Here is a 24,969-nt window from a genome sequence, read left to right as displayed (position 1 = left end):
TGTTTGCTAGGTGATTAGGTGCCATGAGTTTGAATCCTCCTCAAAGAAAGAAAAATTCTAATGCCACTGCCAGTGTTTTTGCTTCAATCCCTGACACGTTTTGATGACAATTAAGAACAAAAAATCACACCTTTCTTTTCTCTTTCTGCAACTGTTGAATAGTTTTAAAATATTCCTCATTGTGTTTCTGGGCTTTCTTCAACCATAAACCATTTCTCTCTGCCTCTTTCTTTAAGGTACAGATATAAGAGGTTTGCTGCAAAGAAGAAGAAATGAGAAATTGTCTATTCTTTCTTTCCAAACTTTAGTGTACAAAAATGAAAGTAAAATCAAAATTTAAATATATATATATTGTGGCTGCCCATGTGGGTCCATCCGTTCACATTTACCTCGTGCTCACTCTACAGGCTACAATTCTCTATAGATTCTTTTGATCTTTTGTATGTGTGTCAATATTATTATGATTATAACATTATTATAAAAATGGTAAGAAAAACTTACTCTATTGGTGGTATCCTTGAGCTTATAATTTTCATCCTGTACTTTTACCAAGTCTTCATACAGACTGGCATTATTCTCTCTCTCTTCACCCAGATCTTGTTTTAATAGTTCTATCTTAGTTTGTAGTACATTTTGACTATGATTACCCCCATCCTGCTAGAGAAAATATTAATAATTTACTGTTAAAGCTCTGAAAACATAAATACATATGATGAAACTGGAAAGATCATGTGCAGCTAGGACACACAACGTCTTAACTCATGCAGATTATGAGAATGGCTTGCATGGACGACCTCGCATAACTTTCACAAATCTTTAGATTCTAAGGACTGGATGTTCCATGTGATATGGAGAAATAATACTAAGAGAGAAAAAACTCACATTTGTATTGCTAACAATATTAACTGCCCTAGGCAATGCATTTTTTAGATCATTACATTGTTTGTGAAGTTTACGGGACATTCTTCTTTCTTGTTCATAGCAGTCTGTAATAAAACGGGATATGTAACATGTAATATTTAAATAAGATTAGTGACATTCTTGATTACTTGCTTTGGTTTAGTAAGCTTTGCTTCTTTGGCTTATGCCTTCCATGTCAATTCAGCCCCCCATTCTAAACAACTTATCTAATCTGATCATAGGTTTTATATCTGAAACATGCTTCTACAGTCTGAAATGATCTTTAACCAAATACAATAACAGGTAAAAAAGTCATACTTGAAAAGAGAAAAATTTACTCAAAATTAGGAATAAAATAATATTCTGGTATTCTGCTTGAGCTTTGGGACAATAACTTTTCAAAGCAAAAGAAATTTCTAATTGTGATTCACAAGATATGGAAGTACTCACCTTGTAGTTCATTTTTACTTTCATTCAGTCCAGCCAGATCAGCAGAAGTACAGTCTAGTTTCTTTTCCAGTTCATCACGTTCATGTAACAATGACTGAATTTTGGAAGCTTGATGATCATTCACATCTCGAAGATGAATATTCTTTTTCATAAATTCTCCTAAATGATAAAACACAAGACATATTTAGAAATGAAATGATATTGAAATCCTTATTCTCACACCTTATTGTGTCCTTAATCATATCCATGACATGAGTCCTTAGTCATATCTACATCATGATTGTGTTGATAAGTTATATCTACATGTGCCCTTAGTCATATCTATGACATGCGCCTTTAGTCATATCTATGACATGCGCCTTTAGTCATATCTATGACATGCGCCTTTAGTTATATCTATGACATGCACCCTTAGTCATATCTATGACATGCGCCTTTAGTCATATCTATGACATGCACCCTTAGTCATATCTATGACATGCGCCTTTAGTTATATCTATGACATGTGCACTTAATCATATCTACATGATGTACCCAAAAACATATACACATACATGTGTACAGGTCAGGAAAAAAAATCTGGAGATTTGCCTTGAAAAATCTGGAGATTGGGTGAAAAGTCGGGAGATTTTTCCAAAGCGCATGATATACAACACATACTAATAGCCATATCTACACATAGTCTAAACCCTATTTATATGTTCTCCATGCCATACCTATCTCTAGGCCCTTATATGCCCTAAATCAAATCTACATTTGTTCTATATGTAACAACTTACGATTTTCTTCCTTCACTTGTCTATTGTCTTTTTCACTTTCTTTTAAATTCTCCCTCAACTGACGATTGATCACATCCAATTCTCTCAGTCTCTGGGTTTCCATCTACCAAAATAAATAGTTCAGATAATAACAGAGTTTAGAGTAAATGATGTATATGTACATACAAAACTGTATCAACATCAAAGTAAGATAGTATTAAAATACTGGTTTTAAGTCAAGGGTACCAGGGAACACCACATGTGGCACTGGAGAAGCTGTAACGACAATTGTGAATAGTAGTGTTTTATATAATCAGTGTTTGATTCTGATTGTCGATCATGCAAGGCAATTCAAAACTTTTTGATTGATATAGTCCTCCCTTTCTATTTTTCTTCTCATGAGCAAGAGTTGGCACAATGGAAACACAACATATGAAAAGGGCTATCTTTTGTGATTATGATCATTTTAGATATAGTAGATTTCGTTAACTCAGTTTTCAAGTCTTTGTATATTTGAATCTTTTACTTCAATTTTTCAAATTCTATAAGCACTGACATGTTTGTGTAGTTACTATAAACGTGGTTTCGTGCATTGGTTGATTGTGGGTTTTTTTGTTGAATGTTAGACTGATGAAATATATTTTTTTAATTTTTATATTGTAAATATTTTGTTTTCCCCACCTCCAGATCCTTTTTCTCCTGTTGTGTAAACATCAACAATTCTTTCAGATCTTCCAGTTGCTGTACAACGTCATTGTACCGGCCTATATATTCTTCGAAATTAAAACCAGTTTTTATTAGCTGATGAAGATCACATGATCTGCGACTGTCTTGATGGACATTGTAATCTAAAGAATGTAAAGAGTTAAAATATCAAATATACTGAAAATAGGCTAGGTAAAATACGCCCACTGGCAGCTTTGATTTTAAATAAAAATATTAACAGTAACAATAACCAGTATGAAATATTCAACCTACTGAATAATATTACCAAGTTTCATCAAAATCTGTCAATAATTGGGCCTTCTACAATGTTTACAGGGTAAAACTTGAACGCTTTTTTAAGAACAAGGGCAATAACTCATACTAAATATTTTTTATTTTCAATAGGGTTCATCTTTGGTTGATAATAAACGATTTCAGCAAGTTTCGTAAAAATCCGTAAAGAATTGTGACTTGTAAAGTGTTTACGAACAATTATGGACGGACGGACTGACAGACCGACGGACATGGGTGACGGCAATATATGCTCCACATTTCATTCTTAACAATCCTTTTAAGAGAAAGATGTTTGATACAGGGTGAATCAAAAACCACACAGAAAAACATAATGAAGTTTTTTTATTTCATTCTAATAAGTGATAGATCAACTATTGGACAGTATTGAGAAGGCTAGATCCCTCTATAGTAAATATTCGTAAATCTCAAAATATAAGCAGGAAGTTTCATTTAATCATTCATGAAAGAAGGAAAATATTGTCAAACAGAGATTTCCTTATAAGGTAATAAAAATAATTTCCTCAGCTCATTTTTCACTTTCCTACTTTTCTTGTAACAAAGAAACTATATTTCTGTTATATATCAATCCTAACTATAAATTATTTTCCTTGTTGAAATAGTGTTCAATAAGAGCGATATAGAAATACCACTGTTAAAGTAGTGCTCAATACATCAATTGTAGAGCAATATAGATATACCACTGTTAAAATAGTGCTCAATACATCGATTGTAGAGTGATAGAGAAATACCATTGTTAAAATAGTGCTCAATACATCAAATGAAGAGCGATATAGAAATACCACTGTTAAAATAGTGCTCAATACATCAAATGAAGAGCGATATAGAAATACCATTGTTAAAATAGTGCTCAATACATCAATTGTAGAGCGATATAGAAATACCACTGTTAAAATAGTGCTCAATACATCAAATGAAGAGCGATATAGAAATACCACTGTTAAAATAGTGCTCAATACATCAATTGTAGAGCGATATAGATATATCACTGTTAAAATAGTGCTCAATACATCAAATGAAGAGCGATATAGAAATACCACTGTTAAAATAGTGCTCAATACATCAATTGTAGAGCGATATAGATATACCACTGTTAAAATAGTGCTCAATACATCAAATGAAGAGCGATATAGAAATACCACTGTTAAAATAGTGCTCAATACATCAATTGTAGAGCGATATAGATATATCACTGTTAAAATAGTGCTCAATACATCAAATGAAGAGCGATATAGAAATACCACTGTTAAAGTAGTGCTCAATACATCAATTGTAGAGCGATATAGATATACCACTGTTAAAATAGTGCTCAATACATCAAATGAAGAGCGATATAGAAATACCACTGTTAAAATAGTGCTCAATACATCGATTGTAGAGCGATATAGATATATCACTGTTAAAATAGTGCTCAATACATCAAATGAAGAGCGATATAGAAATACCACTGTTAAAGTAGTGCTCAATACATCAATTGTAGAGCGATATAGAAATACCACTGTTAAAATAGTGCTCAATACATCGATTGTAGAGCGATATAGATGTATCACTGTTAAAATAGTGCTCAATACATCAAATGAAGAGCGATATAGATGTACCACGGTTAAAATAGTGCTCAATACATCAATTGTAGAGCGATATAGAAATACCACTGTTAAAATAGTGCTCAATACATCGATTGTAGAGCGATATAGATATATCACTGTTAAAATAGTGCTCAATACATCAAATGAAGAGCGATATAGATGTACCACGGTTAAAATAGTGCTCAATACATCGATTGTAGAGTGATATGGAAATACCACTGTTAAATAGTGCTTAATACATCAAATGAAGAGCGATATAGATATACCACGGTTAAAATAGTGCTCAATACATCGATTTTAGAGTGATAGAGAAATACCACTGTTTAAATAGTGCTCAATACATCAAATGAAGAGCGATATAGATATACCACTGTTAAAATAGTGCTCAATACATCGATTGTAGAGTGATAGAGAAATACCACTGTTTAAATAGTGCTCAATACATCAATTGTAGAGCAATATATCAATCATTATATTATGAGTAAGAGATGACTCAAACTTTCTGATGTAGTAATGACTACCCAATGACTACTGAGAGCCAAAAATTAAGCCACTGCTCTCACACACATTCCATAGCATGAATAATTGTCTTGTCCCCAATTGACATTAATGAGCAATGCAGTATAATTCTTATACACATTCATACCTACCATTTGGTGCTGGTGAAGGGTTTTCATCAATAAAAACAATTTGAAATACATGAGGATATTCCCAGCCCAGTAGCTCTTTAAACTTATAAAATCCTTGTTCACCTTTCCTTTTCAAAATGTCCAAAAATATACCTGAAAAACAGATTTGAATCTGGATATAACAAAACAATAAAATATGTCATCCAGAGATCTAAGATACTTTTCTACACAGACAAACAAACATTTCCATCATAGCTCCATTTCGCAAATAAATCTTACATTTTTTCTCAGAGGTGTGGTATTTTGTTATGTTAAATTATGGGGGGTCCAAAAAAAACATAAAACAGTGCCTAGTTTTTTTTGACTCCTCCCCAAGGATAACTGTCCAAATATCTATCAGATTTTGATATAGAGGCTGATGTTTCAGTCTACAGTATAAAGTAGTGTTTTCAGTGGTTAAAAGGTAAAATTTGAACCCGTTTTCAAGCACTCATAAAAAAAATTATTTCATTTTTTGGATTTTCTAGAAAATTCATCCTTGGGTGATAACAAACTATTTGCACCAGAATGTAGTTGTGTATTGCAAAAACACTAAATAATTTCACCCAATCTTCATCACACGATATATGCAAATTACTTTATGTTTTCATTCATGCTTGTTATTTTCAATTTATAACACAAAACAAGCAATATTCAAAGATAAAAAATTCTGCCTTACAAAAAATAGGTGAGAATCATATACTAGAAAAGCAAATATCTAAGTTACATGATTCAACTTCTTCCGAGTTGCAAATTAGTAAGTAAATAGACACCATGGGGCTCTAAATATTTCCCCCTCAAAAAATGGATTGCAGTCCTGAAAACTTCTGACAACCAAATTCCATTACTGCAACTAAACACAACACATCATTGCCCATCCAGACTTATTACTTTCCCCTCCAAACAATCATGTCCAAGCAGTCAAGTTCTGAGTCTCAAATTTATAAATATCTTATACACAATCCATGCATTTATTTAATATTTAAGTGTTATTAAATATCTATATCATACAATTTCGGCAGGGATCTTATCTTCAGATCATAAAAACCACCCACCTTATACCGGTAGCGTTTTTTCTTTTTTATTTAATAAATTTCATTATTTTTAATTCTATGCCAGTACCAATTGTTGAATTCAAGTGACTAGTTATTTTTTATTTTCATACTCGCTACCTTTTCAAATTTGAAGTAGAGATAGTAAGTAGTATGAATATATTTTTTACCTACCAGCTCTTTGTATTTTAGTTTTATAAGCAAAATGATTTTGAATTTCATCCATGTCACTCTCAGAGATGATACGAGCAGATCGCAATTGAGCCAGAAAAGCTTCTGGGTTGATAGATCTAGTTAATGTATGGTAATGTTCTTCATAGAAATCTAAATATTCAAATCCGTCCATCTTCTGAAAAATACAACAATAAATGTCTATTGGTTATCAAGCTCATGGCTAGAAATCTTGGCCTGAGTCACTATAGTTTGAGCCCCCCTTTCAAAATATTTGGGCTAGCTATGGGCCTGTTAGTTATATATATATAATAATGGGGTTAATACAGCAACTCACTACAGACAACCCCTGTAACTTTGCACAGGCTATTCAAAGCTGCATGAGACAAATAAACAGGGAATGATAAAACACTCAAAACCATCTAGCACAGACTCCAGACATCTCGAGCCAAATTTTGTGGTACACCACAACACAAAACGGTCCATGAGGCATTTTAAACCTACCATTTCTGTAATCAAGCGATCAGTAATGGGTAAGATTTAGATCAACTATAGAAATACTTCAATAATAAATATTGACTTGATTGTAAATATAACACCAGTGAAGTGTTCGCCCTTTACCCTTTTAAAATTACTATTTTAAATTTCGTCTCCATCTTCACCATCCTAATGGACCCCCTATTTGATCTAACATCAAATCTAACATCAAGGTCATTTGAGCCCTATCATTCAATCCCTATATATCTACCTGAGAGTGTAAGTCCTCTTGCATTGAACCTTAAAAAATATCACAGCAGAATACGTCAGGACATGGTCGATGGATTTAGAACAACGGTATCAAATGAACGATCTAGGCCTACTAGTTCCGCCAATAAGGGTTCCTGTATGTCACTTACTACTACACTCACGGTACTAGGCCTACTGTTTAATTTATCCCACGTGTATAGCCTAAATAAGTTGTTTAAACTAAGTCTCAACTTCCTGTCACCGTACACTTGGCCTCAATATCCTACAATTTAACTTCCTTGTTCATCCTATCTGATCTAATTTCATTTTTTAAAAAAACGAAAGGGTCATGTTGAAATAGTATATAAGAAAATGTGGCCTATAGGATTCCAGTTTTTTAATTAAAAATTAAAATAAATAAATGATGTATACGAACCGTATTTAAACATGGGCTTTAAATTGGCTTTTTATGTATTTAAATGTAACTTTGGCTAATGCATGATTATATATTTTGAAAGGCTATATATATATTCTCATTTTTGTCCACAAAATAAAGGCCTTTCAATATGTTGACTAGAGTTTTATACATGTAGGCTTAGTAGGGGGTGGGAAAGGGAAATATTGTAGAAAATAATTCATGAAACGGACAGGCGGTAAATCCATGGAGTCATGTCTTTGGACAGCGGTCGAAAAATAATTATCTGGTTCCGTAAAACAGAAAACATTTAAATATTTTATGGGGTTGTTTTTCGAGTAGATATCCCCATCGAATTAAATTAGACAAGTTAACTCACTTTTATACTGTATTATATCTTACGCTTTCGAAATTATTAGGCCCAAATAATGATCAGATAGTCGGGATAGACTAACTAACTTTAAATGTGACCAGTTACTCAGAATCAGTTTCCTGATGACAGTTTCTTTATTACTAACTGGATGAAATTAATGACCTTTGGATATCAAGCTATGGAATCCCCGGCTCGGATTCGCAAGAAGTAAATTGTTCTATATTAGCTTGAATCCTCCCAAAACCAACTTTACCCTCCTCGACGACCGTCGTATGCCGTCAACAAGAAATCTGCCCGTAGTGGCCTCAGATGCAAGGATTCAAAACTTGTTTTTATGATATTCTTGAGATCAACTCTAAACATGGCAGCGGAACAGCTCAATCGGTAGCTAGTTGGATTATATGCTACAATTCTGATAGCTGTGCCAATCCTTCCGAGTGTCGGGCCCATATCCACCTTCCAACCCTTGTCGAGAAGAGACTAATATAGGCTGTTCTGATTCAAAGCAATCAATTTACCCCAAATGACACCACCGACTCTTAAGAAATCGTGGTATTTTATTCTGAAATTAAGCCTAGGCCTATTTGGTAGATAGCGTTCCACCTTATATATTCCTGTAACCATTGATTTCTGAGTTTCTGGGGATTGAGTTCCATCGAAACTACAGATTTCTCACCAATTCGTTAAAGATGGGTTCCCTTATTTTCATTTATGAAAATGAAAATGCTAATACTTATATGAATAGAAAGTAGAGGTGGTTCTAATGGCTTGGAAAAATACCAGTTTGTCTCACATGTCCATAATTAATTCATAATTAGCTAAATTAGAAGAGAATTACCAACAGAATTCCAATGAGCGACCGATCAAGAAAGGTGAAAAAGTCTTTTTTTGTTTATCAAGACTGTACATACATGAGCATTTATGATTGGTTAAAACTCTTAATTATATGCTATAAGAACATACTGATATGATTAAGAATACATGATAAATGCCTTAGAAGCACCAATTATTCAAATAGTTTGCTTAATTTGACACTATGAAAATAAGGAAACCCATCTTTAAATGTGTATAAACCATATCGCATTGCATACTGTGGCTTTAAATATTATTAGTCTGTCTTCCCTGAAAACATAAATTTGAAGGAAAGAGTTATCTTCTCTATTTTGGAGTAGTTATTGTTGAGATTTTTGCAATTGTATAAAATCTTTTTGTAGAATAACGAATCGTATATTTCAATCAAAAATATCTAAATTGTCTAATATTCATTATTAGAGACCATTGACAAATATTTAGTGGATTAAAAATGCAAATAGATGAAATTCGTAATTGGAAATTGCGAATGGTCCCTGTGCATCCGGGTTGATACAGATCGCCATGTTATAACGTATCAGTGCAATACATAATACGTTGTAGATAGATAGATATCTTATTTAGGTCCTTTTACAATTATGGGTCGAAAAAAGAAGAAGCAGATCAAGCCTTGGTGTTGGTATCCTTTCAAAGTGTTTGTTTTTAACAAATCAAACAGCAATACGATTTCAATCAAGTCCAACATTCTTTTTTCTGTTGACAAAAATGTGTTTGTTGAGTGACCTTTGTCTTGTTCAGAAGGAGTGACGAGTACAAGAACTGTTTGTTTTTTGTTAGATACAAATTGTTTCTATTAATCACTCAAGTTATGGTCCATTGATTTGCTTCGGATACTTTTAGGTAGGCTTCTAGAGAAGCATAGGTAGGGCTCTGGTCAGTCTGATCAGTCTGATCCTCTGCTCCATTTTAATATTCATTTTAAGAAGGACAGGACTGTATATTGATGAGAGTTTGAAATTCTACATTAATTTGTATCTAATCAAAACACAAAATAACCTCTAATTAATAGAAAGTGTTCGAAAATAGATTTTTGATTTGATAGACACTGAGAGTGATTAGAATAGATTTAAATATTAGATATTTTTTAATGATTCGGCAAACAAACCAACATTTTTGATAATGACTTGCACTGTGTTGATATGAGTTGATTGCCTTCCTTAACCTCTTGTAAGGTATTGTAACAGAGAATTTGATGATGAAAAGATCTTAATACAGCATCAAAAGGCCAAACATTTTAAATGTCATGTTTGTCATAAGAAATTATATACTGGTCCTGGTCTTTCTATACATTGCATGCAGGTAAGACTTTTAAAAGCACACAAATTCATCTATACAGTAATCAAAAAGCTAACAGCTGACATCATCAATCAAAAATTATATTCATCATTCAAATTTTACAATATTTTGATGCATTTATGGTGTCTTCTTTAGCCCACATGATACAGAAAAGTGGGACATAAAACGTCATATCATTTCATTTTGGTGAGAAAGAAAATTTGTGGATCCATACCATAGCTGTACTTAGTGTTGGAAAAATGACTGATTTTATCTGGGTGTATCCTCTTCATCATTATGCTTAAATATCTTTTTTTTTTGTAGGTACATAAAGAGAAGATTGATAAAGTACCTAATTCCTTACCCGGTAGAAATAATTGTGAAATAGAAATTTATGGAATGGAAGGTATTCCACCTGAAGATATCAAAGAACATGAAAGATTAAAAAATAGCAAACAAGGTGTGTATAGATTAAAAATGTTTCTGATCATGATAGTAGCCAACTGAAGAACAAACTGTGAACAGGCTTTCTTCTTGTGAATAAATCTATCATATATATAATCTATTATAATATGACCTATATATGATGTGTCATTATTTACAAGTTCTTTTATTGTTAATTCCAGGTGGTGCCAGTGCTGTAGGTGCAGACTCTGATGAAGATTCTAACCATGCCCCGCCCCAGCCACGACAACCGACATTTCCTGGTGGTATGCCAGGAGGTCCACCAGGTCCAATGAACTTTGTTCCCCCTGGAATGCCCCCTCCTCCAATGGGTATGGGCCCCATGGGTCCAATGGGACCTATGGGTCCAATGGCACCGATGGGTAGGTAGAAATCTTATTTTTATTTAGGAATTCTTTAAATGAACTAAAGGTTGGTGCAGTCATGATTGTTTATAGTCATAGATGTTAGTTTGGTCCAACAAGTAACATGTAATGAGTATTCTATTTCAAAAGTTTTTTTTGATATAAAAATTGTCATTCTGACATAAACAGATCAGTAGATTCAATTACATTTATGAAAACAGATGAACTTATTGGGATTATTATCAGCAATTTTGATGTTATTTTTCAGGTCCTATGGGTCCAATGGGGTAAGTCAGACTCTACAATCAATTTGATCAAATTGGATAAGATGTAATATTGAAAAAATGAATAGCTGGAAAGTATTGTCAGGACCTATACTGACATTGTAATAAACCTGAAGTCCTGAATTCTAATCTTTCTTAATGTTGAAATTAAACTAAGAGTCTCACTAACAAATGGGTTGACTTTGAAAGAAATACAGAATGAATCCAATATGAGTAATGATTTTTTTTCCAGAATGCCTCCTAACATGCCTCCAGGAATGCCCCCAAATATGGGTCCAATGGGAATGCCCCCTAGACCTCCTTCTCAAGGTGTTCCACCACGACCCCTATTTCCTTCAGCAGTTCAGGTGAGGGTAATTTACAATTTTTACAATTTGTATGCTGATATGAGGAAATTGAGGATCTACAAAGAAGCAGAAAAAGTTTTGATCACTAATTATCATCTGGTTATAGGAGTTTTTGTCTGGTTATTGCTTTATTTTTTTACATGCCTTGTTCAAGTAAATATTTCTTTTCCTTTAAAGCATTCTCATAGGATTGAATTAGTATTTTTATTAATATTATTATTTCAGTCTCAGCCACCAAATTTAATGGGTAATAGTAGTATAGGTATGAGTAAACCCACCTTCCCGGCAGCTGCCTCAGTGTCCTCGAGTGCCACCATCACTGGAGCTCCAATGATTAAAAAGCCAGAGTCTAGCTCAGGTTTGACTTCTAAATTAATGCATCCCGATGAGGATATATCATTGGTAAGTAATAATCTTCTAATTTTATTATCGACAGCTTGTCATCTGAGGTTAGTCCATGTTCCTGCTTTATTATCCATGTGAAGTGTTGAATATTTTTGTATTTCTCTACAGTTGATGCACTATTTTAACAGTTGAAAAGTTTTATTGGTAATTTAATTAGAGTATTGATGAAGCTCATAGGAATGTCAAGGCTATATCTTTATAGTTGTAGTGCTTGAATTGAGTTACCTAACTAGAAATTATAAAGATATAGAGATAGTAATGGCTATTGAGTCATTTATCTCTAAATACTGGAATACAAAACTCATCCTGCATAACATATCCCATATTGATGTCATTATGCCATTCGCACATGCCTTTTAGTTCCAGGTTCAATTTTTAAAGATTTCAGTTGTCTAGAGCCATTTGGTTGTAAGTCTGCTAATCATAAATATTCATAAATATCAGTACATAATTGCCATTTGCTATTTTGAGTTGGAAACGGTTAATTCAAAAAATGTTGATAAGATTAAATAGGTTATTGTATAATTTCTAATTGAAAAAAAATCTAATTTCAGGAAGAATACCGAGCCTCTTTACCACGTTACAAGAAAACACCTGGTGTTTCCATGACAACTCAGCCTCCTACTATGGTTACTGTAAGTCAAATGCAGCCAATGATGTTAGCTCAAGCTGGAATGATGGCAGGTAAGAGTCCCTTTATTTTGTGGTGATATTTGAAAGCCATTACATAAAATGTAAAACTAATTGAAGTAGTTTTAAACATTCATAGGAACCTTTGAATGTTTGTAAGGGTCATGTAATTTTTACTACTGTCAACAATGTCTAACACTGAGACAATATGTGGTCGAGTGTCTACAAAAGATGTTGCAAATTCTCATAGTTATAGAGGCCTTTGATTTTGTTGCTCAATATTGTAATACAATGCTGTAACATTAAATTCCAGGTGCAAATCCAAGAATGAGACCACCAATGTCACAAGCACCAATGATGGGAGGACTACCTACAACAATGGCCAATCAAATGTCCATGGCCCCGGGTAATCGTTTTAACATGCCGTTTAACAATGCTATGAGAGGAACGGGCAGAATGATGCAGGGAGGACGTTATTAGTTATTATTGTTGTTAAATTTTCTTTCTTAATCATTCAAAGTTTGAGGCCTGGATTTGATTGTAAATTGTTGAATAATGTTATTTAAGTTTGATTGAAACAAATTTTGATTGGATTTTGATTTAATAATGTTGGGTGCTAAACAAAGGCCACAGTAACTGAAAAGTTTGGCTCCATGTTTTAGAGACTGAATACGATTGTGCTAAAGTGCTGAATTGAGAATAAGCACAGTTTCCTGGCCTCTCACTTTTACCATCATTTTATTGTAAATTGATATTTAACATTGTAAATAATTTGCCATTGAAAGAGGTAAGACTTCAGTTGTTGTTCAGGTCAATATGATCTCCACATTACTCATTGAGTGGTAAGTTTTAATCATTTGTCTCCATCTTGAAATAAAGTTTTCATAAATTTTTGAAATATTTTATACCACATATTATTGTTCAATCAAAAACAATGTGATTCCATTAATTTAGTTTTCATTTAAATTTCAATTATAAAGTTTCATGGCTTCTACAAGTCTGTGAACAATGCTCTTAATGTTAAAAACATGCTCCAGTCAACTTTTCTAATAGCTGCGATATTCAAATTTTATCTTCCCAAATCACTTTTCAGATCAAAAATCTGAACCGAGTTTTACATTATTTGAACTAATCTGGAAAAGTCACTTCAACTGGAGTCATATTTTTTTTCTGGAAAGTGTCACAAGGGGCAATAAATAAACATAAAAGGCAGCTGAAATAGTATTTCATATTTGGTAGAGACAAAATAACTGGACAAAAATATTCTTCAATCATATTTCTTCATCCATACATTTATTTGAACTATGCCTTTATGCTCGGGGCACAAAATATATATGTATTACAATTTCACAAGTGTTATTTGAGACGCAAAAATATATTGCTTTTAAGCTATACTGCTTACCTGGGTATACAAAAATATCTATTTTGTCAAACCATAATTTATTTTGTGCCCTAGTGCATACATTTTTGTGGATAACAACTGATGTTCCAACTATCAAGTGAGTCAGTCACAGTAAACTTATTTTGCTGTTGGGCCTTTGCCCCCAACATAGTTGGCGATGTTTTCTTTCAAATTTGAAGTTTTCAGGTGCTTGTATTAAGGATTTCAGGCAAGTTGGTCACAGCAGTTCTCTGACTGTTGGGTCAAAATGACCCCCAATTTCTAAATTGGCGACTGGTTTCTAATTTCTTAATTAGATGTCACAGCAAAAAGCTGTTGGGTTTTTTAGGCCCCCAACCTTAAGTTGGCGACATCATTTAAAAAATTGTGATTCAAAAACTGTCACAGCTATTCTTGAGCTGTTGGGTTGTATTGCCCCTAACTAACAAGTTGGCGACAGCAAAACTGTTTTTCTTTTGGATTATCTTTCAAAATTACTATAACTGTCACAGTTGTACTGTTGGGTTTAATACCCCCAACTTTGGTTGGCGACAGTCATTTGGCATTAATTGATTGGAATATATTTTATTGTAATATCTCAACTGAAAATTTCTAGGGAAACAGTTGGAGAATGACCTTCTTGGTTATATTGCCATCCTTAATGAAGTGGAATGAAGCCTGCAGTTTCTTAAAACCTGCTGGTAGGTCACCATTTCTCATTGTAGTTAAAAATTTTGATTTTTGTTTACATGTATGTCTTTAATCTGGCAAATTTATAGATATTCAGATGGTTTAAAGGGATATCACTGCAGACTCTTCAGGTGCAAAGTAACATGAAGTGTTCGATGTAGGGTTATGTAGTTCAATTGAAATTTAGTTTTAGTTTAGTTCATACTGAAGCACTATGAGAAAATAAAGAAAACAGTTTTTAGGGTAGGGGAAGAGGGATTTCATATTGTTTTAATTTTGTCATTGTAAATATTTCATTTTGTGGAATTTATGATAATGGCTTATAAAATAGTTAATAAACTACTAAAATTTTCTTGTGTTCTCTATTTTGATTAAACACTTAAATTGTGCAAGAGCAATCCCCTTAGTTCCAGGATGGAATAAGTGACTGTTAAAGATTCAATGTTCCGAACATATGTTTTCAACTTCACTTATTTGATGTCTCCAACTTGCCATTTTCACAATGTCAAGCTATTATGAACTTGTAACTTGACTGTAATAGCCACTTTTCTGGCATCTAAGAAGTTTGTAAATGCAGTATGTTAAACATGTCATAGTGTTTATAGTCTGTTGAGTCTAAGATTTGTCTATTCGCTGGTGAACAATCAAGATATAAATTCAGAATACTTTGAGCATTGTGAAGTTGGTAACACCTCCAGGCCAATATTAACATTAAAGGGACAGTTTGGCCATTTTTTTGACCAATCATACTTTAGTCTCAAACTGGAATTTATTGAGCTAATCAGTAATAGTGTTCACAGATCACCGTTGAAATTTGAACCTTCAGATGCAGAGTGTCCAGAATTATCTGCGTTTGAATGTTTAAAATGACGACTTGTGATGTATAGAAATAGCGAGTAAAATTCCTACTTTGAAGTATTTTTAAAAGAATTAGGCCTATGTGATTTTCGTAAATTTCTAGTACTTCTGTAGATTATTTACATATCTTCAAGACTCAAACCAACCACCCAAAATGGCACACTTATCCCTTTAAACATAAGTTACAGTCATCACCAACATGTTTACTGCATCTGAAAATGTTTGTAATGACCATGGACTCACTGATATAGTGTGAAAACTGTTTAAACTTGCATCAAATTTTTAAATTAGAGGAAAACTGAACATCAGATTATCATGATGAAATCTGTTATGAAGTGCTGAAATTTAGCTCTATTCTTTGAACATCTACACCAGGGGCCATCAAAACCTTTACTACAGTATGATAAAACTCAGATTTGAAGAAAAATAGTAGTCTCTGCTAGGATAATTAAATTAAAATGTGATTGCCCAATCGCATGACTTAAATACTCATATTTCGAGAATAAGGTCTCGGCCTGCAGAAAATAAAAGGATAGTCAAACATAATTACAAAGTATTTATTAACAAAAACTATACAAAATTAATAAACAAACAAAAAACTACTCTTTCAAATAAAGGCAGGATTGTATGACTGAAACTACAAATTGTGTACAACTGTGTAAGTATAAACTTAATTACCACAGCTCAGCAAATTTGTTTATACACACCAGGGTCCTCAAATCTCTATTAACTGAATGTTTGTAACTGATGTGTAAATAAGTTGATAAGACAAATCTGGTTACCATTTGAGTAATAACTGAAAGCTCAGAAGTTAATTCTCAGTAATCATCTTTAACATTTTTAATGCAGTAGGGCCATTATCAGCTGGTACCTTAAATATTAAAACAAAACAAAATAAAAAATTAGTTAACATGAAAGCACCTGCCAACTTTTGTTGGTGGAATTGAACAAATTAGTATCTTGCAATAAACTATCCATCTTGACACTTTCAAAACCACAATTAAGAACAAAGTTTGTAGAGGCCTATATTAAATCTCTTACCATATGACCAGCAGACAATATCCAATAAAATTCAAAATTTTTAGCCTTCTTGACAAAACCTGCAGTTTCTTTGGTAACAGGATTATAAATAGGTACTCTAGTGGCTCGTTTGTATTCTTCATCAATGGATAGAGTATGAACCCAATTTTCTGTTCCTATAATATCAAATAATTTAAATATATAACTGTTGAAACTCAATTGTGAAATGAAATTACATGGAACTACAGGTCTCTGTTAAAACTAATAAAGACTTTGCAGTGAAGGAAAGGAAGACAAGGACAGTTGTGGATCTGGATGGATCAATAACATGACATAGGAAATCTTGATTATTAAAAAATAATACAACCTACCTAGTGAATCTACTATAAGATCTAATTGTCCACTATATACAACAACTTTTAAATCACTATTCTGGATTAGCTTATTTACTGAAATAGTAAAATGTTATGTTACTAATAATCTTCCTTAAATATTTACATTACACACCAATAGTCTGATGATTCCAATGATTCTCGTCCCACAGATCTATCTTCAGTCTATAACCTTTAGGCGTTTGATTTTTAGTATAATTTATCTTTGAAGTTCTCTACAATAATCAGTGACACTGGTGATACAGGGCAAGAATGATGCGATGAATGACAACAACACCAATTTGCCAGACATAGTTTTTCCAGCTGTCATTGTATGTTAATTCATACAGAAAACTTACCAGTGCTTACAATTGGTTTCATAAAATCTACACTTTGTTTCTGGAATACCATACCAGATTGTCCTTAAAACGAAAAAAAAAAAATTAATTTCTTAATCTGTGATCAGAATATTTTTTCTGTATATCAAAACTCGGTCCAAATTTAATCATTAAAAAAATAAGCATATTGTTGTCTGCATGAGACACTTCTTTACAAGAGTTACTTCCCTTCTAATCAGAGGGAGAAGTTCACCCTTCCTTTTTGGGGACGCAAGATAAGCCTAGAGAGGGGATATATTTGAATAAAGCATGGATGAACTTGATGTTTATATCTTGAGAAATCCCCATCACCAAATAAGAAACATCCCCACAGAACACTACATATAAATCTTGATTGACACTGAAAGAAGTGACAAGTAAAATTCAGAAGCTCCACATCTAGAATATTTAAAAATGACTCACCTCCCCATGTGACTTTTTTGGGAATAATTCCCAACATTTCTCTGATTGGTCCATTCATTAATTCTGCTAATGAATCTGCCTGGTAAATTCCAACATGTCGGTGCCATAACTTCTCTAAACAAAAGATTCAAAATTCATTATATTTAATTGATATAAATAAAAATACTATAAATTACATACAAATTATCCTATCTTGTCTTAATACAAAGAGCAAGACAAGCACTACTTGAATACCTGCAGTCAGTTAATCTCTGTCGGTGGCAGATATTTTAGATTTTTTTTTAGTCTTTATCATTCTTAAACCTAATATGATTAGTAGCATTGGTTGTTCACCCATCTCAAAACAACATTTGACTTGTCCTTACAGCGTTGATCCTGAAAGAAACACATATATTGCAACCTAGTATATTATTATCTTTCCTTCTTACCTAATTTTCCTAAATTTGGTGGTATTTTAGCATGCAGTTCAGAGCCTCCCCACTGTAGAATATTATAAAAATTGACCCCATTAGTAACTTGTTCTACAATATTTTCGGTAGCAGACCATTCTTGTGTAGCATTATAGTATTCTCCCTTGTTAAGTAACTCTCCAGTCTTCATGGCTGCTTCACTTACCTTGGTATACCCTACTAAATCTACTAAAGACTGAAAAGTAAACCACCAGTGTATAAAAGTAATAGGTGTACCAGTAGGAAGAACTCAATTTTAGCTTCTGTTACGATGTCCAGTAACATTTTTCTAGACTTATCACATATTAAACGAAATCAAACTGCTGTTGATTTCTGTCTATTTTATCTACTTGATTATATTTGTACGAGAAGAAATATATTAGACTTACATTAGTGTGTAGATAAGGAGCCCATGTTAAAACAGAGTCAATTGGAGAAATCCATGAATCTCCCATAGCAAAACCCTTAAAATTGCACTTTATTTTACCAGCTTGTATACTCTGAAAACAAAACAAAATGTATATAGTTTTAGAAAGATTAAAGTATGATCAATCAATTGTTTCAAATGAAAAAAAGAATAATTCATAACAAAAGAAAATCATTAAAAAAAGGCTTGATATTGGTTGAAAATTGAAAAGACCAAATGAGATAAGATAAACAAAAAACAATGAAAGCTGAAAATAAATGCTGTTAAGAAAATTCACTTACTGAATATAGAACATCACTGAATGCTGCAGTCATTTTACCACCATAAGATTCAGAAAATATATAGAATGGTACTGTCTACAATAATGATATTATATATATTCATATCTTATTTTAATATAGCTCTTGTATCAAAAAATATCATCATCTCATTTACGCAAAGAACATTTTGATCCTTGTTGTTTTTCATATCACGCTTGAGAAGAATTAGGTTCATATAAAAAAGAACATCAGAAGATATTCACAATTCTTAATACCATGTTTGAAATCCACCAAAAAATATCTTCTCATCACTTGAGAATGTTTCCTGTATGTTTAATGAAACGTTGTGTTCAAAAGGAATAAATAGAAGTCTATATCCTTAACAATTGTTGTCTCTTAATATCAACATCAATATCCAACATAAAGAAATTTACCTCAAATTCTGGTAGTTTTTTTAAAACAGCAGTAAATATCGTGAGCAAATCCTGAGCGATCATATCAACATCTGTAGTATAGGCCTCATCATTATCTACATAGCTATAGCCTGTACCTACTGGATTATCTATAAACAACAGACTGGCTACAGATAGCTGAAATATATACCATACAATTTATCATTATCTACATAGCTATAACCTGTACCTACTGGATTACCTACAAACAACGAGCCTGACAAATCTGGCCCTACCCGTCACATTTTATTGGAGCTGCTCCAACTCACTTTTTGGTTATACAAAGCTGAACAATAAGTAAGAAATCATGTGTCCATCAAGACATTGCCAGATATTCTATGATGTCCCTGTGCCCTGCAAGGTACCAAAACACAGTCAAGAGGTAGATTTAACTTATGGAGTTGTACAAAGAATGGAAAATCCTACCACTTGGCACTTAGTGAAACCATGTGGGGTACAGGGACATTGCAGAATATCCAGCAAAGTCTTGATGGACACATGATTTCTGATGGGATCACAAGTGTTAATTTAGCTTTAGATCTGACCAAAATACAAATAATTTAGTTTATGAAAGAGTTAAATATAGTGGATGAAAAAGATAAGCCATCAATTAATACTTTAACAAAGGTAATGATCATATAAAATAATGTAACAGTTTCACCACTGTTACTCTTGAATTTATTGATTAGAGAATCTATGAACAAAATTGTATTGTCATCAAGTGATACAAATCAATATAATCATAATATATATTGGAATAAAAGGCAGATAGTAGTATGTTACACCATTGCGTCAATTATCTATTATCTTTATTGTTATCTTTGTATACACCATTCTATACACAAACAAATATTTTATCCAATTACTTTTTTATCAATGTGATATCAAAAATAGCTTACCCAAGTAGTATTTCTTTTATCTAGCGTAACATTAAGGGGACCAATTTCCCCAAAATTACCAAAGCCTGTACCAGATCCACCTGGCCCTCCCTAAAAAACAGCAAAAAAATGATAAATTCAGATTTTATAGTGTTTCAAACTTTATTCAATTTAACTTGGTCTTTTTGTCCTCACTTCTATGCCCCTATGAAATAAGGATATTCTAACAGTAATTCCATTGCAATCTTTCTTAAAATAACAAAAAGATATATTACCTGTAACCACAGAACATAAGGTGAATTCTGATATCCTTTAGATGAGGTGGTATAGTAATGCCAGTAAAACATATGGGCTGATGGTCTAACAGTCACATAGTCCCATACTTGTTTACTTTCACTTTTAAATTCTAGCACCTTTCCTATAATTATACAAAATATTAACTTGTGTTTGAACTATGTATTCCTCATATCATAGGCCTGCCAATATATACCGTTTCGGTAAACTAATCTATAGCATCTCAACTTACTTCATTAATATTACGTGGTCTATCTTGAAGGTAAAATGTCAATTTGAGCAACTGGCAGTCTGATATTTTAAATTTTGTCAACATATCCATTAACTGCTGTGACTTCGACATAGTCATAATCATAATTTATTTTCAATATTCCGTGATTGCAATTCATCAAAGATTTCCAGAATAGTCTAAATTTACTGTTTACTGTAATAATAATAAAAGAAAAAGAGGAAGTTTTAAAATAAACTAACCCTGTGCTAAAGTACAGAAGAAAAAGAGCAAGCAACCCAGGCCTAACTTCAAAATCATCTTGTATTACTGTTTGCACTCCTACTTGATTGAGTTCACAATCTCAAACAGATGTAGTTTAGTTTTTATCATAAACTTAAATCACAAGTAGAAGTGCAAAACCCATGACAGTCATGTGATCAAAGTAGGTCAGTTTCACTCATAGACTTCATTAACCAGGAGTAGTCTTGATTATCACAAAAATAATGTCTCCAATGTAGTTGTCTCCCTTCAATCATAAAATTTCTTTAAAAATCCAACAGCTGAAAAAGTTATGAAAAAGGATTACAATTAGTTCTGAAATATAGCCCAGTCCATTTCCTTTCAATAACTTATAGATAAAACAAATGTTTCAAAAGTGAGATGATTAAAAGTTGCTTAGAAGAAAAAATCATTTAGGAAGAAACACTATACAACAAAATAATCAAATAGTACTTACCAACTGTGGGAGAATTTTCTCTAAATGTTCAATCATAACCTCATCAGATAAATCTTTCTGTTAATTAAATAAAGCATAAACAGCTCTATACCTATTCACTACATTGGAGTTTAAGGGACAGGTTCGCTATCTCTTTGACCAATCAACCGTACCTTAGTCTCAGAAAAGGGAATTTCAAAGCTAATCTACTGGTAATCTGTAATAGTGTTCACAGCTCACCGTCGAAAGTAGAGCCTCCAAATCCATGTGTGTCCAGAAGTATCCAGAAAGATGACTTGTCATTTCTTGATGAATTATTTAACGAAATTACGTAATTTTTAATTTTCTATTACTTCCGAAGACTATTTACCTTTATTCAAAACCCAAATTGACCCCACAAAATGGCCAATCTGTCCCTTTAATGGGAATATATTTCAAAAAACGAGAACTTACTTTAGCTTGAATAGCAGCTCTTGATGCAGTCTCTGAAACAAACCAATGCAATAAACTACAATGAATTTTATTGGAACAATGGGAAACAAGGGCTGCAGCAACAATAGACATCTCCAGATTTTACTTTGTTACAATTTGCCAAAAAACATCATTCAACCAATGAGATTTGTTCAGTTTTAGACACCAAAATCAGGTTAGCATAAATCATGATGACATCAAGTACAAATTTTAATAATTAAAGCACGATTCCGTTTACATGGTATCATGCAATTTGATTGGATAACAGCGGTGACATGCATTCGGTTTAAATCTGTGTAAATGGAAAGAAAATATAAGCTCCGCCCCTTAATGGACTACTGTTATCATTGAGTTTGATTGGCATGGCCACTACACAGCATCGATGACGTTTCTTCGAACGTCAACAGAGCCGAAATCGACACATCACTGAATGTTAAAGGTATTTTCTAAATTCCCTCAAATGTTAACACTCCAAATACCAACAATATAATGAATTCTGAACTTGTTTAGAACTCGTCTTTCAATAATTGAACTTCCAATTTGGCTGCTACTTTCATGTAGCAGACAGTAGACCATAAATAGGTAACCTACTTATTTTTGATTGGCTGTTCTCTAGGACGTCTCTATTGTTAGTATCAGTTTATGTTCAAATGTTGTTTATTTATGCGCAATTTAGTGCGCAATTTTAGTTGTTGTTATATTACATAAATATCTGAACACGTATTCGAGTTGATTTATTTTAAAGGAATGACCTGATCATTTTTTTTAGTTTATCGATGTATTTATAAGGTAGAATAAAGTGTAAGTAACTAATACACTGAAAAATCTTTTGTGAAGCACTATTTGAGATAGTGAAATCTAGTCAAGTTTTTCCGAATAATTAAAGGTATCACAGATATCAAAAGGAAAAGTAGAAATGTGCAAATGAAGGAAGAACTTCCCACAATTCAAGCACAAAAGCTAGAAAAGCCTCCTTTTCAATCCTATGGCAATAAAAAATGAATACAAGTAGTTCTCACCTTTCACAAATACTCTCATTACTTCTGTAACTAATTTTAATGCATCTGCGTTCACTACAAGAATTAAATTACATATCATTGTATGAAAGGATGAGAGGGAGTGGGGTGAGATGTTTGAGGCTGATTGTAACACAGTCTTTGAAAATGATAAAAATAAATAAATTTCAAAAACATTTCTATGAAAATTATAAATGAAATTTTTTTTAACCCCATAAAAATCGAACTTGTTCAATTAATATACCAAGGACAGGGTAGGCTACATTTAAAGAAACTATTTCAGTAAAGAGAATATCTATACTACCATATCCCTTTAGTACAAGACATTGGTATGACATAACTTCTATTTATTCAACTAGGCTTATCCTGAGGCAGACACTTTACTATCCATGCAATACCAACCAATTTACAGATTCATTTCTCGTTTAATATCTTATCAATAGTGTTAATTAGCAGATTAATTATAATTCTGTAATGAACTACTTTAAACAATGCTAGTCTAACAATACCTCTTGCTACAGGTGCTAAATATATATCTAAGGCAAGTTAAGTCTTTATTTTAGATGAATTCATCTTTAATAAACCTCACATTATCATTTTCCCTCTTGTTACAATTACTTTTCCCGTTATTATATAAGCAATATCTATATCAAAATAATTTTTAATTGTGTAAATACTTTTGAGGATATTTGATAACTGATACCGTATATAGGCCTAAATGTTAGAAACTTGATCTTTTTTTATCAGTCATAGTATTGTTTGAAATATTGGTATGAATGGCCCCACCCTTATCGATAATGATATCTTCTATTAAAGAAACTCACACTTTGTTTTATCATCTTTAAAATGTTGCTGTAAAAGATTCTGAACTGTTTTCTGAAATATATAAAAATCATTTTTGATACTCTCATGACAGTCCCATTCATCGCAAGAGGTTACTTATTTAAAGAGGCAGATGTGCCATTTTGGGGGAGGTTTGATTTGAGTATGTAATGAGTCTTCCAAAATATCAGAAATGTACGAAAATCACATAATTCCTTAAAAAAATATCTCAAACTAGGAATTTCTCTTCCTATTTCTTTAAATGTCTTTTTTTATATATGGCAGTGTCTCATAAAAAAAATTTAACTTTCAAATGCAGATAATTCTGGACACACATTGATTTCAAAGCTCAAATTTGACAGTGAGCTGTGAAAACTTTAACTGATTAGCTAAGCTAAAAAAATTCTTGTTTCTGAGCCTTAAGTATGATTGGTCAATAAAATGGTGCATCTATCGCTTTAAGACAATAAAGAATGTCCAAGGACAATACAATATATCTCATCATTTGGATTCAAAATATGAATATGTTTTTTTGACTCTTAGACCATCTGTCTAAATTTTGATTTTTAACAAGCCAAGTGAAGAGATTAGCAGCCCAGGGCCTCTTGCTAGCCTACCACTGAAATCCCACAGAATATGATGTCCAAATGACTACAAAACAGAGCAAACCTAAGAAACCTATAATTTAATAAATGAACTCAACTACTGTATCAGACGTACTGCTAAATGCAAGAATGGAAGAGTTCAAAATGGAAAAGGTTGACAATATAATGATATTTTTAGATAAGTCTGAAGTGTTTTATAATGGCGATGTCAAAAACATGCACATCATAACAAGCACATATTTGGTGAAAAGTATAATCGATTTCTAGAATTAAAGACTAATAGCGACTAGGCTAGAACTAAATCAAATCAATGAAAACTTTGTTCGGGCACCTGCTTGAACCTCCCGCTCCCTTCGACGTCCGCCATGATCTTACTGTTTACAGAATGAGAAAGTCGTAATTTTCGTATTTCATTTTTAAGTACAATTCATTGAACAGCCCGAATTTTAAACGAAATTTTGTTTCCCCTAAGTGATGAGTCATTTGTGATAGGATAGGCCTATTTCTTTTTAA

The 24,969-nt window shown here is 32.5% G+C and overlaps 3 protein-coding genes across 3 annotated transcripts; 2 read left to right on the top strand and 1 right to left on the bottom strand.

Annotated features, from left to right (window-relative positions):
* Nucleotides 1-9,564: 9,564 nt before the first annotated feature.
* On the top strand, nt 9,565-10,711 carry LOTGIDRAFT_78698 (hypothetical protein; the record flags this gene model as incomplete). Its single annotated transcript, XM_009063722.1, has 3 exons — nt 9,565-9,605; nt 10,159-10,285; nt 10,586-10,711. Coding segments are annotated over 3 exons (294 nt in total), but the record flags the coding sequence as incomplete, so codon positions are not given.
* A 627-nt stretch (nt 10,712-11,338) lies between these two features.
* On the top strand, nt 11,339-13,216 carry LOTGIDRAFT_154623 (hypothetical protein; the record flags this gene model as incomplete). The annotated part of the gene is made up of 5 exons (XM_009063834.1): nt 11,339-11,357; nt 11,587-11,701; nt 11,927-12,103; nt 12,661-12,790; nt 13,050-13,216. Coding segments are annotated over 5 exons (608 nt in total), but the record flags the coding sequence as incomplete, so codon positions are not given.
* A 2,988-nt stretch (nt 13,217-16,204) lies between these two features.
* On the bottom strand, nt 16,205-24,819 carry LOTGIDRAFT_183527 (hypothetical protein). Its single transcript, XM_009063833.1, has 17 exons — nt 24,788-24,819; nt 23,854-23,905; nt 23,033-23,086; nt 21,996-22,027; nt 21,564-21,620; nt 21,088-21,387; nt 20,598-20,740; nt 20,344-20,433; nt 19,427-19,582; nt 19,014-19,088; nt 18,695-18,805; nt 18,285-18,501; nt 17,857-17,970; nt 17,416-17,478; nt 17,057-17,134; nt 16,707-16,861; nt 16,205-16,536 (listed from the first exon to the last, which is right to left on the bottom strand). Exons 6-17 carry the CDS (start codon nt 21,143-21,145, stop codon nt 16,477-16,479), a joined length of 1,320 nt encoding a protein of 439 aa, XP_009062081.1. The 5' UTR covers nt 21,146-21,387; nt 21,564-21,620; nt 21,996-22,027; nt 23,033-23,086; nt 23,854-23,905; nt 24,788-24,819; the 3' UTR covers nt 16,205-16,476.
* Between the last annotated feature and the right edge of the window lie 150 nt (nt 24,820-24,969).

The sequence above is a fragment of the Lottia gigantea genome (genome assembly GCF_000327385.1).
Source record: "Lottia gigantea unplaced genomic scaffold LOTGIsca_6, whole genome shotgun sequence".
NCBI classification, from domain to species: domain Eukaryota; kingdom Metazoa; phylum Mollusca; class Gastropoda; family Lottiidae; genus Lottia; species Lottia gigantea.
The sequence above is the reverse complement of the archived record's forward strand: the minus strand, read 5'-3'. Positions and strand labels throughout refer to the sequence as shown.